This window comes from Jatropha curcas, chromosome 9 (genome assembly GCF_041381405.1).
Source record: "Jatropha curcas cultivar XTBG-Jc1 chromosome 9, XTBG_Jcur_1.0, whole genome shotgun sequence".
Lineage (NCBI taxonomy): Eukaryota > Viridiplantae > Streptophyta > Magnoliopsida > Malpighiales > Euphorbiaceae > Jatropha > Jatropha curcas.
The window spans coordinates 5,704,391-5,720,295 of record NC_143159.1 but is presented as its reverse complement, the minus strand read 5'-3'; the positions used below and the strand labels follow the sequence as shown (position 1 = coordinate 5,720,295).

Here is a 15,905-nt window from a genome sequence, read left to right as displayed (position 1 = left end):
CCGCATGTTCTTTGGGATTTTATTACCTTGGCCGGCTATGAATAACATGACAACAGATGATGTAGAAAATGAACAAACGAGACTGCTGCTTACTGAAGGAGTAACCAAAATGTATTTCACTTTCAAAAGAGAATTGAGGAGGGAAGAGCTGGAGGAGAATGAAAAGAGAAACAAAGTAAAGCAAAAGAAGAAAAGGGGGAGGGGAAGGCCAAGGTCAAGGACAAGGAGAAGAAGAAAGGGGAAAAAGAAGAAAATGAGAGGAAAAAGAAAAGAAGAGAAAGGTAGAAGAAAAGGAAAGGGAAAAGAAGAGGCAAGCAAAAGAAGAAATGAAGAGGAAAAAGGAGAAGCATAAACTTGAAGAAATGAAAAGAAGGGAGAAAGAGAAGAAGGAAAAGTACAGCAAGATATAAAGAAGAAAGCCATGCCATTATATTTTTGACCTCTCATTTTTTTTTTTTTTGAACTATTTAGGAGGTGGTGCAAAGAGTTGCATTTGGTTTTGAAGGCAATAATGGGAGATTTACTATTTCATCCCTACATTTTGTTTAAATGAACTACTTTGTCCTTCTATTTTAAAAGATACACTACATATAGTCCTTAAAATGCTAGTTAATTTTAGCAAAATAAAAGAATGAAATAGTAATTATCCTAGCAATAATTGCAGATTTATCAATTCGAAAGTCTTCATCATCCTAGACCACTTTGCTTCCTTTTTTTTCTCCTGGTAATGATAAAAAGAGAAATGTGGCGAAAAAGACTCGTTTATCTTACAATTACAGACAGGCATATCCACTTTACTTCTAATCTAATAACCATATGTTTTAGTTCATAAACCAAGAAACTTTGATTTTCAATTTAAAATCTTTATAAGTTTATAATAAATTCTAATTAGGAAAATTGATTTAATTTAAAAAAAAAAAAATTCAATCCTTAAGTAACTCTTAAAATAGAAATAGAGCTTCCTTGATCCATCAATAATTTTTATGAATGTAAAATTGTTGAAAGTTTCATTCACAGTCCTCTGTAATTCATAGAATGAGGTGCAAAACATACACAGGTAACCACTATACTGAGTCTCATATAAGTAAAAATGAGTCTTCGATAATTACGTAGTTCCAGATTGGAACCTAACGAACTTTTTTCATATAAATATGAAATAATAATAATAGCAATAATAAATACACCTCACAGATTATTTCAAAAATAATAACTAAACAAGCCAAGGAACAGCCATGGATGGCATAGGCTGCCAATGCTGGCCAGTTTCCACTCTTAACAATATCAATCTACTCCTAGTTTATCCCAAGATTAAAGCTAAATTTACACTGAAGCATTAAAACTGATCGGTGGAGAACCTTCTCCAATTTACAGTGAGGTTTTCCTCTTGGCTGATAAATTACAATTGCATATAGGGTTGGCAAATAGCATTGTAAATACATTTCTTTTTCTCACTTGAAAATATCTGTTACCTAAGTATGAGCATGAATATTCGCTCGTAAAGGACATACCAAATCAACTGATGACCTTTCGAAGCTCTTCAATTATTTGCCCTCGGCTCGATGGCTCCACCTGCATCACATATAAAGCATCATCTCTGGATCCAAGAAAGAAGACAAGCTTGCAGTGAGAGAAAAGCAATGACTACATAATGATTTACCTTTCTTAGAAGAGCAGCAAGACCTTGAGGTAGTGCTTTCAAATCTGACATGGAGTCACCAATGTTTGTCAGTTGTACCAACACTTTCTGAACCCGTAGCTCTTGTAGTTTTTCTTCATATTTCCCTTGATCATCCTTCCATGCAAAGAAAGCTTCATCATTCCCCCAAGCATCTTCTTTGCCTCTTGCAATATCAGAATCTAAAAACCAGTTTTTGATCAAGTCCATTGCAGATTTATGGGACAACTGGTCACCAGCTGCATCTTTCACAGTCTTGATCAGTGAACCCTCAGCGATTCTCCTACGTAGCCTTTTATAGAAGTAAGCACGGGATTTATCCCAGTCTACAATTTCTCTGATCACCCCCTTTGCAGCCATCCTTAGGGAAGAATCATGAAGCTCCGCAAATCTGGTGGCTATTTGAGTGTATATGGGCAAAAGTTGCTTTTCACGAGATTTTATCTGCTGTTGTAAGTCTTCAACCATCCCATAAGTTCCAGTATTCCTAGCTTCTTGAAGTTTTGCCTTCAATGTGATCAACTGTTTATCAAGCCTACCCATGGACTCAAGCAGCTCTTTTGTTCTAAATTTGATCTCAATTATGCCTTCTGGCTCAAGGACATTACCTTTGGCTGTCCTATCAGCATACATTTCTATATGGTCAGAATTGATCTGACTGTCCACCACAACCCATGCCCCACCACGAAGTTCACCCATCATGGGGATGTATACAAAAACAGGTTGGTTGTATGTCCTAAGATTCTCAACTATTGTTGAACCTGCCTGGAGGATACCTTCAAAAAGATCCCTTTGTCCACCTGAAAAGCCCCTCCAATTAGCAAGAATGAAAAGTGGAAGTTCTTCTCTGTTGAAATCCAATATAGCTTGAGCTGTTTTGGTTGCAGAATCTGGAAACCATACTTGGCCAGCCTGAGGAACAACCCTCTCATGAGAATCGAGCTGTCCTGGGTCAGCAGGAATCACCTGCATCACAGTTTGAGTTTCAACAGCTATTACTCCAACAGGGATTCCTCCGAGCTTTGCCCTTCCTGTCACAACTGTCCTTGCCCAGCCTTCCAGTGTCTCAACAAAACTATTCTTGTCAAAAATGCCCCCAAGCCACTTCCCATTACCATCCAAAGAACCAGAAATAGCAGCACGTGGATCACATGAGTTTTCTGGGAAATACTCCACAGGCCTTTCAGTAGGATCCGAAGGACCTAAAATTGGAAGTGTGCCACCAATACAAGGAGGGATACAACTTAGCCAGTTCAAGATAGCAGATACACCTTCTAGATCATCTGAGACAGTAAGATGAACTACTCCATTGGTTGCCATAACTTTGGGTCCACCAAGTTGCATGTGAGAGCTGTACACCTCACGACCAAGAAGTTTGTTCAATGCAGAGAAACCAGTCAAAATAATGGGCTGATCAACCCTTTGTATGCATCGCATCCCAAGCCGAGCTAGGTAAGCTCCAATTCCCACTGTTCTACCTGTGACATATGTTAAGGTAAAAGTTTCTTTGTATGCCCTAGAATATGCACTAGCAATGGCCCCACTTCCAGATAAGTTCTCTACCCCCAAGCCATCCTCCTTTCCAACAATGGCATCTATCACCCATCTGGTTTCTCCATTAGATAGCTTCAACTCATGTGCTATGACAGATGATGCAATGTGAGTGTAATCTTCAGGACTCAAATATACATATTGAAAACCCCGCTCAGGGGATGTTTCATCTGACCAACCAACTTTAAAACAGGATTTCACTTCCTCGGCAACCCCAATTCGGGCACCAGAATTTGCTGCCAAATAAATTAATGGAAGCTTTTTTGTGCAAGCAAGATCAGTTACAGCATAGAAGAATGCATCCTCTCTTGGGCCAAAAGACCCAGCTTTGAAGGTGACATCATTTGCTACTATCAAAATTGTCCTTCCAGAAGGAAACTCAGGGGTAGACAATTCCATGGTCCATGCTATCATGCCAATGTCATTGAGCCCAGCTGGGCGATCCACAGGAACAAGAGGAGTACCCCAGCTGCCTTTCTGATCAGAAAATACAAGCTCTGTGGCTTTGACAAGAACATTACACTTCAGTTTTCCAGTTCCAGTAAACTGGGATGCCCATATTTGTTCCAAGGCTGTCTCAAATGCCTGAAAGTATTACATATTCAGCAACATAATTTGGATCAAGAAAAAATTAATTTACGAACTATGTTATAAGTAAATATCAAAAGACTGACCAGTGGAAAATCGTAGCAGTATGTGGTGTTGCTTCTCCTTGCCAAAAGACGTTTTCGATCAAGAACTCCCAAGGACTGATAAACTGCATTTACCAATACACCATGCAGAGGACCCTGTACAGAGACTGAATGGTACACCACTCCATGTTTGCTGGCATCCTCTAGTTCCCGGTATGTCTGATTGCATATTAACCAGAACATTAGAAAATGATCTGAACTTTCCAACAACAACAACTAAGCTTTAGTTCCAAACTAGTTGATTGACTATATGAATCCTCTGTTACCAATACCTCTCTAAATAAATAGCAATGGTAAGTGTAAACCGAAAAACAATTTTGAGATACTTTTGCAGAAAAAGAATTTAAAAGGGAGATTTTTTAAAGATAAGTAATATACAAGCAAAAGACAAAAAGTACCAAAAAAAAGCCTCATGCCGAGCCTAGAATGGGTCAGCTATATAAATTTTCTATCTCCATTCTGTTCTGTTCATTGCTAAATCTTTGTCAATCTCCAAAAACTGCAGATTTTCCTCACCACTTCCCTCCAAGTAATTCTAAGTCTGATCCTTTCCGTATAAAAAAGTTTAAACTAGTGCAGGAACCAGAACAATATATTATATTTTTTCCATCTAAATTTCCGAGATGGTAATTTCACATCTCACATGCACTTGTATTACACATGAAATTGCTTGCTTACAACAGCAAGAAAAGTTTTCCATGCTATACTTGCATAAATTTCCAAACCATTCAAACTGACGTCAAAATTATTTTTCCTTTAATTCTCCATTTATTTAAATCAGTTATAGATCTGGATAGAATAATGCATGAATGGATGAAATACCTCCTCTTCATGCATCAAAAATCAAAATCTAAATGCATGGATGGATGAAAGAAGTTTTCTTGAGCGTGTATGAGATGGCATATACTTACATGTACAGCACAGGTGTGACCAGTTACATTAGTGATAACAACTCGCCAAGCACCATTTGCCTGTCCACATGATGTCATCCAGAGCTTCACTTCCCATTCACAAACATTTAACCTATGCATTTTCACACCAACGGATGCATGTATTTCCCTAGCCAGTTCTTCCAAGATTCGGCCAATTGCAACTTCTTCCTGGCCAGCCTCAATATCAACTCTCCTGATGATAACCATAGAGCATCAGAACCTATAACAGAAATTCACCAGCTTATCACATGAAAGAGAACAGAAGTTAAAACAATTACTTGGGGTATGGCACAAGATCATCTATTTGTTGCTCCCGCAAAATACAGAGATACATATGAGCATGGTCAGATTTGACAGTAGCATTATGCATATTAAGTTCCAACTCCTCCATCGCAGCCACTAAGGACCTCAAAATGCTTCTTGAAGTAAAGGACATAGTCCATTGTGCTTGAGGTGCTTCCATGCCCAGTCCTTGACATGCGGTGAACACTTCATTTGTTGTAGGTTGCCTCACAAGGGTTCTAAGAAACATCCTCTGGATTGACACTGGCTTGTCTACAACAGTGTACAAGTGCCACTGTCTGTCCCGTGATGGAGTGTACTGTATGTTCCCATAACTTTTAAGTTTATCCTGGACAAAAACAGATAGCTATAAGCTTCAAATCAAAGTATGTAAAGTTTCTCTCTGCTTTACTTTTTTCCCCCTAAAACAAAATAGTTGGGAACAGATGTATAGAAACAAACCAATTCTAGATAGATGGACAGTGGAGGTTCTAGATGTCGCAATAGAGGTTCTTCCTCATAGTAGAGCTTTTCTTCTGACCAGTGAAAGGAGTGTCTCATAGGGGCCCTTCCTTCATCCCTTTGTATGATGCAGCTAATAACTTCAACACCTGCGGTGCGCAAACTGGAGCCTACTTCTTGTTCTTTAAGAATTTTTGCTAACTTTTTAATTCTCTCTTGAGCCTGATCCTCATCACCACTGCAAAAGGACATCATGAGTAAGAAAGGGACAAGGTCATATTGATGTTTTACTAGAAGTTTGATGGTCTGGAAAAAGTTCCTGTATGTGTGTGTCCGTGTTAAGGTGTAATTGTTTAATTCTCTTGAAAATCTATCATTAATTTTTTACAAATATAGTCAAATCATCTGAATTTTAACAGCTTCCAAATTATTAAAAAAAGCTGTAAGTCATAGGATCCTGAATATATTGTTACTAACAGGCTGTGCAAATCAATATGTTCAAGGTTTAATAGAAATAGTTATTACATAGTAGTGGAGGGAAGTACCTATCCTGAAGTAGACTCATCTGGTTGTTGATGCCCACCAAAGCAATATGCATCATATTACCAAAGTTAGCTAGTTCTGTAGATCTATTTGGAATGGCTTCATGAAGATTGTGGGTCGTTTCTCTTAGTGCAGCACTAATAATTGCAGGTAAAAACTGTAGAGATTTGATAATAACCATGGCTCCCCATTTCCTGTCACAGTGTTTCTCCATTACTGGTTCATCAGACATTTGATCTTCATAGCCATTCTTTCTTCCAATATGTTCTTCCAAGAACTCCCATGAAGCAATCAGACCAGATCTATGCCACTGCATCCTGACACTCTCCTTTACAAGATATGGCTGATAACATATACAAACAGTTAATTTAAAGAAATGATTGTGTAAAATTTTAATCGAGAAAACCTTTAAGAGTTCAAAATATGGTACCTGGTATAGCCTTCGAACATAGGTTTCCACCACCCGCCTCTGAAGAGTGTGATCACTGTGATCAAACAGCCCCACAAGAGCATCCTCAACAGCCAAAGGAGCGCTCACTAGATCCTCCATTCGTTCATTAATGGCACTTTTCCTCTTAGGAGTATCCATATTTTCACCATCCTCAGTAAACATCTCCAATTCAGAGAGGCTTCTAGCAATGATGGAACGAAGTTCACTTAGTTTGGTTTGTTCTAGCAGTTGACTTGCCTTCAGTGCCAACTGCATATGCAAATCAGGTATGAAGATTTTGAAAAACAAACTTACTGATAATGATATTGAATTGAGAAATCGCATTAACCAATGACCACAAAAAAAGTGAGACAGAAGAAATAATCCTTAAAGGGAAAACATTAGAATACTGTTTTTGTTGCAACCCTGCAACAAACAGTACAAAATTAAAATGATTTGATAGTCAAAAAAGAAACATAGATCATGTTAAGTACAACTTCATCAAGTGTAAGAACCAACCTCAGAATAACTTGTATGGTTAAGTTGAGAGAAGCGGATCAGTTTATCCCTATATGCAGCAGGGTTAGGATAAACCAATTGTTCCATAAGCCGCAATATCAGCTTATTTTTACTCCTCACACCCTATAAGAGAACGACACAGTATATAATGCATAAATGTAAACATCAAAAATCGAATTTGAAAAAAAAAAAAAAAAAAAAAAGAAAGAAAGGGCACAATTATAAATTTGATACCTGATGAGAAAGGACAATGTCAACAACCTTCAACAGATCTTTCTTGTATTGGAGTCTAAGACGTTCAATCACATCAGCCTAAATAAAAAATATAAAATATAAAATTAGAAAGTGATGAGCCGCTCTAATGTAGTAACAAATTGTGGAGTCATCCACCAAATTCCTATTAATTTTAGCCTGAAAGTAAAAAATTATCGAACTGTGACTAAAATATACAGGGCTCAAGACAAAGCTTGGTTCAACCATTCATCAAAGGAAATTGAAATTTTATGGCCCCGAATCTTATCCGCAGTTTAAGAAGACAAAATAAAGTACAGACAAAGTATGAGAAATGTTCATCATATAATTGTAGTAAAGAATGAATATTTCATTATTTAAATGTATATTCTATTGTCCATTTAATTAGCATATTCAACAGAAGCCATCAACAAAGGCATTTAAATACAGAAGAATTACAGGTTCATACAAGCAAATAAAAGGAAAGGCCACCACTAAAAGCCAAGAAAATAACATTCAATGTCATGCTTTAATACTATGGTATCTCCAATCGACAAAAAATTAGAAAAAAGTTTGTCAATCCCAAATAATTATAATGAGATACTGGCATTACAACACCCATTGATATATTTGATGCATGCATGCTTACCTGGATGTTATCACTGAACAATTCTTCAACAGATAAATACTCGTCAAAAAGTGACTGAACAATGACACGGGCATGACTCTCCCGTCCTCCCTCATAAGACTTTACAAGACTCATCAAAGGTTCAACAAGCCTTTCTTGTGCACCTTTTTCTTTTTCAGGACAGGAGGATAGATGGGCCTGGAGAAAATGCAAACAGCTAGTGCATATTACATACAATTTACACTTCAAGAAAAGTGAGAAAAGGGTTTCAAATTAAGGAACACACCTCAAGAACACCCCTTAACAATTTGGCAGGGAAGTCAACATTCTGGGAGCTCGAAATCCCTTCAAACCCCCTGTATTTTGATTCCAACTGTAATGTTTGGGCCAAGGCAACATCAGATCATATTGTAAGCCTAAAGCCACTTTATGGTCACAAAAGAAGAGATCAAAGACATGATAAACATTCACCTCATTTCTAAGATCTTTGGGAAGGCGAGTTGCCAGAACAGACAAGCACTCTTGCCACTGAAGGAAAGGTAGTTCAGGACTGTCTAGACAGTTTAGCAAGTTTTGTACTACCTATCAAAATTGTTCAGATAGAACATTAGTTTCCAACAAATAGTTGTTAATATAACAGAAAAACAATTTTTGCAACATCTTTAAAGTCCATGCACACAGCAACAAAAGGTAAGAGCATACTATTGATTCATGATAAGGATTTTAAACTCTATAGTATCCATAGGACACAGGAGAATACTTACTTCATCAATATTGTGTTCATAGCCAGCAAGAATCATGCAAGCTGCATTCAGACTTGCAGCACATCTCTGATGAACTTTACCAGAAATAGCAGTTGGTGGCCCCAGTATTGGGAAGCTCCCATGAAAAAGTTCAGCCTTTCGTACAGCCGAAGGATCATCAAGGTCAAGCCGTGCTATAAGCTCACCAGCCTAAGAGGAAAACAGATTCTTTAACTTCATACTAAAACTCTGTAAGTATATATATATCCTGTGAAATTTGATATACCTGCATTGCTTGACCTTCAGACATTTTAAACTGAAGAACTCCAGAAGCAGGTGAAAGGAGAGGCATGCACATCTTCATAACTTCAACCTCCGCATATGGAGTATCAGCTTCAATATGACTACCATCCAAAACCAAAAACCTCAGCAGCTTGCATGGCGTTTCTGCCACTAACTTTGAAGGATCGTGATCATTCTGCAGCAAGCAAGTCCTTCCATCAATAAGAAGACGAGTTCCAGCTGCTTCTTCTTCTGCATATATCACATGACTGTTTCCATCCAACTGTAACAAAATAAAAGTAACAGATTCCATTATCAAGTCCAGAAATAAGGTCATGAAAGAAGAGGAAGAAGAATAATAGTGAAAAAAAAAAAAAAAAAAAGATGCCAATCATAAAGCAACATAACACAAGTGCTGAACATCCATGAAGAATTAATAACAAAAGTATTATGGAGAAATAAATGCTTGCCTGCATCAATAAACCTCCATCACGTAAAGTATGTATCTCTGCTTCAATCTCTGATTCATTCATTCTCAATCTATAGCTTCCTGGCCCCCCTCTAACCATGTTTATCTAGGATTAATTTTTCAAAGTGTTAATGGCATGTATTATCAAAGCCTATGAACCAGCTCTTCTAGATTATAAAAACATACACAGAAAATTTGACATTTCAGAAGGGAATAATCATACTGATAGGTATTCATACCACGTATTTGCTTCCTTCAATGTTCAATGAAACTTGAGAGTTAACAAGTGATATGTGCTGAAATCAGAATTAATTGACATCAATGTTACTAAAAACCATCTGAATACACAATAAATTTTCATAAAAATGAATTCTTCATTAAGTACCTTAGGAGGGATTTGCCCCTTTTCAAGGTAACCAACATAATCTGAAACCATAGCTGCACTGCTAGCAGATGCTTTCTGAGGCAAACAAAACAGGAACCATAAGTGGTGAATTCTGTAGAATAGAATATAGCAGAATAAAAGGAAACTATTCCTCTTTCACCAATGCATGACTACTTACGTATAAAGCCCCTCCAACAACAGAGAGGTACCAAGGGGGCCTTTCTGCTCTAACCCGCATTGCAATTCTACTGTCCAACCAACCTGTGTGGATTTTGTTGTCCCTATAGTCAGAAGCCTGGATAACACATTTCATCTCAGGTTAATTTTTGTTCCCGAGGGATCTTTTTAATTTTCTCTCTTAATATGTGAAAAAAGAAGGTAACCAGAAATGGATTATTACGTGTAAAAGATCAATTGAGTAGTCAACATTAGTCCGAATTTCTCCTCGAATTTGAATTTCTTTCAGCCCAAGGACCATATTTGCTATAGCCAAAGCTCTGGATTCCCCAAAAGCAAAAACATGTCCTAAGAAAAGATCATAACAAACTTGAGCAGCATAGATCATCACAACAAAAGAATTACATTCAAAGATACATCTACAGAAAACTTGATGGAAAACATCCACTGTTATAGGTTAAAGAATGTTGACATGAATCATTGTCAGAAAAAACATTTATAAATAGAAAATATGAAGGTTAGCAATATGTAAATGATTGGAAAACTAATCCAATAACAGTGCTCACTCATAGATTAAAGAGGATATTGATCAATCTGCGGGTGATTCTATACAGCATCAAAAAATTTTTAAATCTTCTCCTGCCATAAGGTCCTATGCAGAGTTAAATGCTGTTCAAGAAGGGATGTGTACTGCATATGTTGGAGTCAGCAGAAGCATAACCTTTCACTTAACTGAAAGAGTCAAATTCTCATGGTTTCATCAATGCTATCAACTTGCTGCTAATAGTTAAAGCACACAGCTCTCAACAAATAACTATGGACCCGGATAAGGTAGACATTTTCCAAACACAAATAGCATTAAAACAATAATTTTTCCTTCACTTTCAACACACAGAAAGACGGATAGCTAAACCATTTTGGCAATCAAAAAAAGCAATCATACAGTGTTAGTTTAAATTTACTATTGTGATTATCAAACAACTCAAATTACAAAAGATAGGAAAAAAGGATGCTTCTCATCAGGTTGCACTAAATGTATCAATTTCAATTAGTGCAACAAATTTAAAAAAGAAGGTGGCTGCGACTTACCAAATTGAGAATCTGAGAATTCATGAATGCCTCCACCAGACTGTGCACCAGAACTTAAGCAATTAATCTTAGAAATCCAAGGTTCTGCTGACAGAAAATTATTTTTTGGGAAAAGAAACCAAGGGAAAATAGAAAAAGCACCTTAACAGAGAAATAAGCCCACACATTTGGCTTGCTTTTAAAACTTAGCTCCTGTACAAAGCAATTTCAATATAGATTCATTATAAGGAGAAGAAAACTTTCAAATAAGAATTCTAGACCTGAAAGCCGTACCTGTACTTTTCCACTTGTAGGCTTAAAACCATCATCTGGATCCTCACTTGTCACACGCACAGCCACACAATGGCCTTTTGGCCTAGTAGACTCAGCCTTGTCAAAATCAAAAGGAGTAGCAACCACTGAAGTTTTCCTCCAAGCATCATATCCTCCACCATTTTCCACTCCATAAAATCGCCTTATCTCTAATTAAACAAAGGAAATTGACACATATTATCAGAAAAACATATGCCCCATGACTAATGACAGCTAATTTCAAATTTCAAAATCTTTTTTATGCCATACCAGGAATTTGCCAGAGAGGAATTCCCATCCCAACAGCTACCTGGGCAGCTGGCAAATTTACTTCAGCAATCCACTCAGTCACTGGGTGCTCCACCTACATCAAAATTAATTAAGTCTTAGAAAAATATACTAAAAAGAAAAAGAATATGAAACAATGGATTGGCAACTCATTAATGACTAAGATAGAATTGGAAGTTAAGGAAAATGAGGTGAGAAACCACTCTTTTGTGTGATTTGCCTCCTTGCAACATTTTTCATTATCACCGTGGACTTATCATCACCAAAATAGATAAGAACTTTGTAAAAAAAAAAAAAGGTCACTGTAATTGTCATCATCAAATAGAAAAATGTTTACTTCCTAGCTACCAGATAGCACAGTATGCGACCATATCCATTTGTCCACCACAGATTAAAACATAGTGCAACAGCATTAAATATGCAAGAGTCATGGAGAGAATGCATGAAATAGCAGCCTAAGGAGTATCATATTAACATTTTTCATTATCATCATGGATTTATCATCACCAAAATAGATAAAAACTTTTAAAAAAATTATTGTAATTGTCATCATCAAATAAAAAAATCTCCTAGCTACCAGATAGAGCACAGCATACTGCCATATCCATTTATCCACTATACATTAAAACATAGAGCAACAGCATTAAATATGCAAGAAAAATTGAGAGAATGCATGAATAGCAGCCTGACAAGTAGCACATTAACTAAAACTAAGGTTCAAAATAGTTTCACTTACCTGTAACCGAGGATTGAGTTCTAAAAAGTAGTATTCTCCAGTTTCCATACTGTACAAATACTCAACAGTAGCTGCTCCAACATAATTCACACTTTTCGCTAACCTTCGAGCTGCTTGTTCTAGCTTTTTGACTGTCTCCAGAGGCGCAACAGTAATTGGACCCTCCTCAATTATCTATGTAACATGTATGAGCAAGTCAGGTCTTGTTAGGCAAATGTTCCTCAGATATCACACACTATACCATTAATCTTGGGGAAGAAATGACATACTTAATCAATTTTGAAAATAAAATAAGAAACTAATAACTTTGTAAACCAAATCAAAAATTAGCTATCAGCAACTAACTTACCTTTTGGTGCCGCCTCTGAACACTGCAATCACGGCTGTGCAAAGCAGCTACATTCCCATGCTGATCACAGAGTAACTGGACTTCCAAATGTCGACTCTAAATGAGAAAATCAAATGGATTGTCAGAATCAAGCCTATAATAGTGGAATCATAATGATAAAGCTCTCCGCTCAAATTAACGGGCAGAAGATAATCTAACCTGGGAAGCAACCTTCATTATAAATATGGGTGATCCTGGAACTTCACCTTGAACTTGCTTGAACAATGCCCTGACTTCATCATCATTATGAACCTAGAGAATCCAAAAGAAAACACAAAAAGTTGGTTTGCAATATTCCAATATTAAATCCTTCCTAGTTAAAAATTCAAAACTTTGTCACGTAGAAGCTGAACCTTTCTTATGCCTTTACCACCACCACCCCATGATGCCTTGATCATTGCAGGGTAACCAACAACTTGACAACTTGCAATCGCTTCCTCTGTTGTATATACACATGCTTCTCTGTATACCTCATCTGGGATGGCAATCAAACAACTTTCTGGAGGAATTTTCACCTGGAAGACAGAAATAAACACCTCAGATGTGAAATGACCCTACAACATTAAATCACATTTTGAGCAAGATACTTACATGAGAGCCACTCCATGGAAGAGTAGGGACATCTGCTGCTTGAGCAATCAAAGATGAGCCGATTTTATCACCCAGTGCAGCCATAGATGTAGCTGGGGGCCCAAGAAATACGATACCTTTTGCACTCAGTGCATCTGGCAGCTCAGGGTTCTCAGATGCATGGCCCCAACCAGGCCAAACGGCATCAACACGAGTTCCTTCTGCCATCTGATAATCAGAATTACAGTTTAGTTATTAAAAACAAATAAGGACAGAAGAGTTCATCTTTCACATTTAACTGATTCATATTATCAAACATACCAGAATTAGGTAGAATGCTCTAAAGTAAACAAGTAACAATAATATCTTGCAAACTGCTAGATGGCTGCTAATTCATCAGCGTGATACTTTGAGATACCAGAAGAAAGGACTCCAAAAGGTCCCAGAATGCACTCCACACTGCTCGTTCTAGTATACACTTCGTTGGCAATTTCAAGTACATTTCGTCCTTTTTTGTGTCAATCACAAGATTCATGAATTTCAACCAGAAGAAAGGACTACAAAAGGTTCCAGAATATCCTACATACAACTAATTTCTAGCATACATTTCATTGATAATTTCAAGTTTCTTTCATCCTTTTTTACGTAAATCACATCAGAATTCATCAATTTCAACCAGAGCAATTGATAACCAATAATATAAATAAAGTTCTTCCTGAAAGAAGTCCCTGACAGAATTTAGTGACAACTTATACTTTGATTTACATACTTTAAACTCAAAAAATAAAAGAATTCTGATATGCATAAAAATGTTAGTGTTTAATGTACAAACCTCTAAGATCAGCTGCACATTGGCATAGTTATTATTGTTTGTCCCACCAGGAACTTCTACAAATTGATCAGCAATTCTAATATGCTCTGCATTGATTTTCATGTCTTCCGGAGTTGCCATGGCCACCAACAAGATTGCCTTCTCATTGCCAAATGTTTCATAAGCCCATGTTCTAATACTACGCATAAACTTGACAGCTGCCATTCCATTGTTTGCTATTAAAATACTATGAATTGGACTATTCCCTCCAAGAGCATGGCAGAATTCATCCACTTCAGATATTGTAGCAGGACTTCTCATTGAAACTACCCCATTTATGTAACCATTACCACGAGCAACACCCACCGGTTCCGGTGGTCTCCTTTGTGCTTCCAACATGCTGCATAGATAGGACTTTTGTTACCAAAATTGAGTCTTCAAATTAAATCATTCTCAACGTCAATCGTTTTCTTATACTTAAATACAGTTTTACTTTTCGGGTAGGCCTTCCTTAGTAATATCATTTGTTCATAGTTCGTGAGCAAAAGTTGACAGAACAATTTAACAACTTTATTTGCAAATAAGGGAATTGATGTAGACTTCTTTACTTCCTGGGACTATAAACTCTAGACTTGATCGTGTAGTTGTTTGATAATCAGAGTTAAATCACTAAAACCGAACCCCAATTCATTAGTATATTCCAACTTAAGTTATAAGAAACCAAACACAGTTTAAAAGTCAAAGTATCTCAGGTGCAGAATCCTAGGATATTGATGATAACGATGAAAAAGTGCCCAATAACATAAAATAGTCATTCGCCCCCACAAAAGAGCACAATTAGATTCCCAAATCCATAACTAAAATTTGATCAATAAAAATTTAAAAACCACCCATAAAAAGAACAGCATAGAAACTTCCCATCACTATGCTGCTAAAAACAATACTATCCCGATACTTCAAACACCAAAAGCATTAGCAAAATTTAAAGAAAACCCAATTGAAAATAGAATCCAAAATCATAACAAACCTGGAGAAAAGCTGAAATATTAGCAGCTGGGATCAAATTGAAATCAATTGGGTATATGGGTAATAAAGCATTTAGTTCAAATCTAGAGAAAAAGAGTCCAAGAAATAAAGCACCAAGCAGAAACCGAAAAAAAGAATGTTGTATACTGTGGTGGGAGAGTTATGTTTGAACATGTGCATTCACTCACAATCTTGAAATGCAATTGTGTATGTCCGTTTTAAGAATTAACTAGTTTTAAGGAATTGCAGAGTGTTAGGTTTGAGTTAGGGAGGTGGGCCTTCAAGTTTTAACGGCTTTTAATGAGGCTCTGCACGTGGTACCTGCCCCCGCCACGCCTCACCGCACCCTCCTTCTTCTCCTCTTTCTACAAATGAACCAGTAGTAGTTCCCATCTACCCCCATCTCTCAGTCCCCCTCTCTCCCTCTCTCTCTCCCCCTCGGTCCAAATTCAACACATAACAAACAAATTTGAAAATGTTGAATATATAATATTATTTTATTTTATTTTTTAACAATTTGTTAAAAAAAAATTAAAATAAATACTTTAAATGCATAAAAAAAATGTTTATTTTTCATTTTTACCATCTTTCTTTTCTGGTGAGCTATAAAGAAAGGAAGTTAAAGAAAATTTAACCAAGATAGCAAAATGGTTACATGGCTACGTAAAAGAAGCAAAATTTTCTACAGGTTAGTACGACAGGTGA

At 36.8% G+C, this 15,905-nt stretch overlaps 1 protein-coding gene across 2 annotated transcripts; it reads right to left on the bottom strand.

Annotated features, from left to right (window-relative positions):
- Positions 1 to 1,105: 1,105 nt before the first annotated feature.
- LOC105638840 (acetyl-CoA carboxylase 1-like) lies at positions 1,106 to 15,622 on the bottom strand. Of its 2 annotated transcripts, NM_001308785.1 has the most exon segments (33): positions 1,193 to 1,569; positions 1,658 to 2,147; positions 2,149 to 2,157; positions 2,160 to 3,811; positions 3,901 to 4,077; positions 4,830 to 5,043; positions 5,129 to 5,481; positions 5,595 to 5,832; positions 6,140 to 6,480; positions 6,568 to 6,837; positions 7,087 to 7,209; positions 7,321 to 7,398; positions 7,967 to 8,143; positions 8,232 to 8,318; positions 8,417 to 8,527; positions 8,710 to 8,898; positions 8,975 to 9,253; positions 9,441 to 9,545; positions 9,679 to 9,735; positions 9,825 to 9,899; positions 10,003 to 10,119; positions 10,225 to 10,349; positions 11,091 to 11,130; positions 11,232 to 11,282; positions 11,364 to 11,551; positions 11,652 to 11,745; positions 12,406 to 12,579; positions 12,755 to 12,850; positions 12,953 to 13,045; positions 13,147 to 13,308; positions 13,385 to 13,591; positions 14,196 to 14,524; positions 14,526 to 15,142. In NM_001308785.1, coding segments are annotated over 33 exon segments (6,813 nt in total). In that variant the 5' UTR covers positions 14,581 to 15,142; the 3' UTR covers positions 1,193 to 1,512.
- Positions 15,623 to 15,905: the final 283 nt, after the last annotated feature.

Bases quoted from the DNA above. Each gene is read 5' to 3' on its own strand.
- LOC105638840 (XM_037638332.2), bottom strand. From the start codon at position 14,573: ATGTTGGAAGCACAAAGGAGACCACCGGAACCGGTGGGTGTTGCTCGT. The intron at 6,838-7,086 runs GTTGGTTCTTAC...TTGCATATGCAG, and splicing joins ACCATACAAGTTATTCTGAG to TTGGCACTGAAGGCAAGTCA. The intron at 4,078-4,829 runs GTAAGTATATGC...ATATGCAATCAG, and splicing joins GTCACACCTGTGCTGTACAT to ACATACCGGGAACTAGAGGA.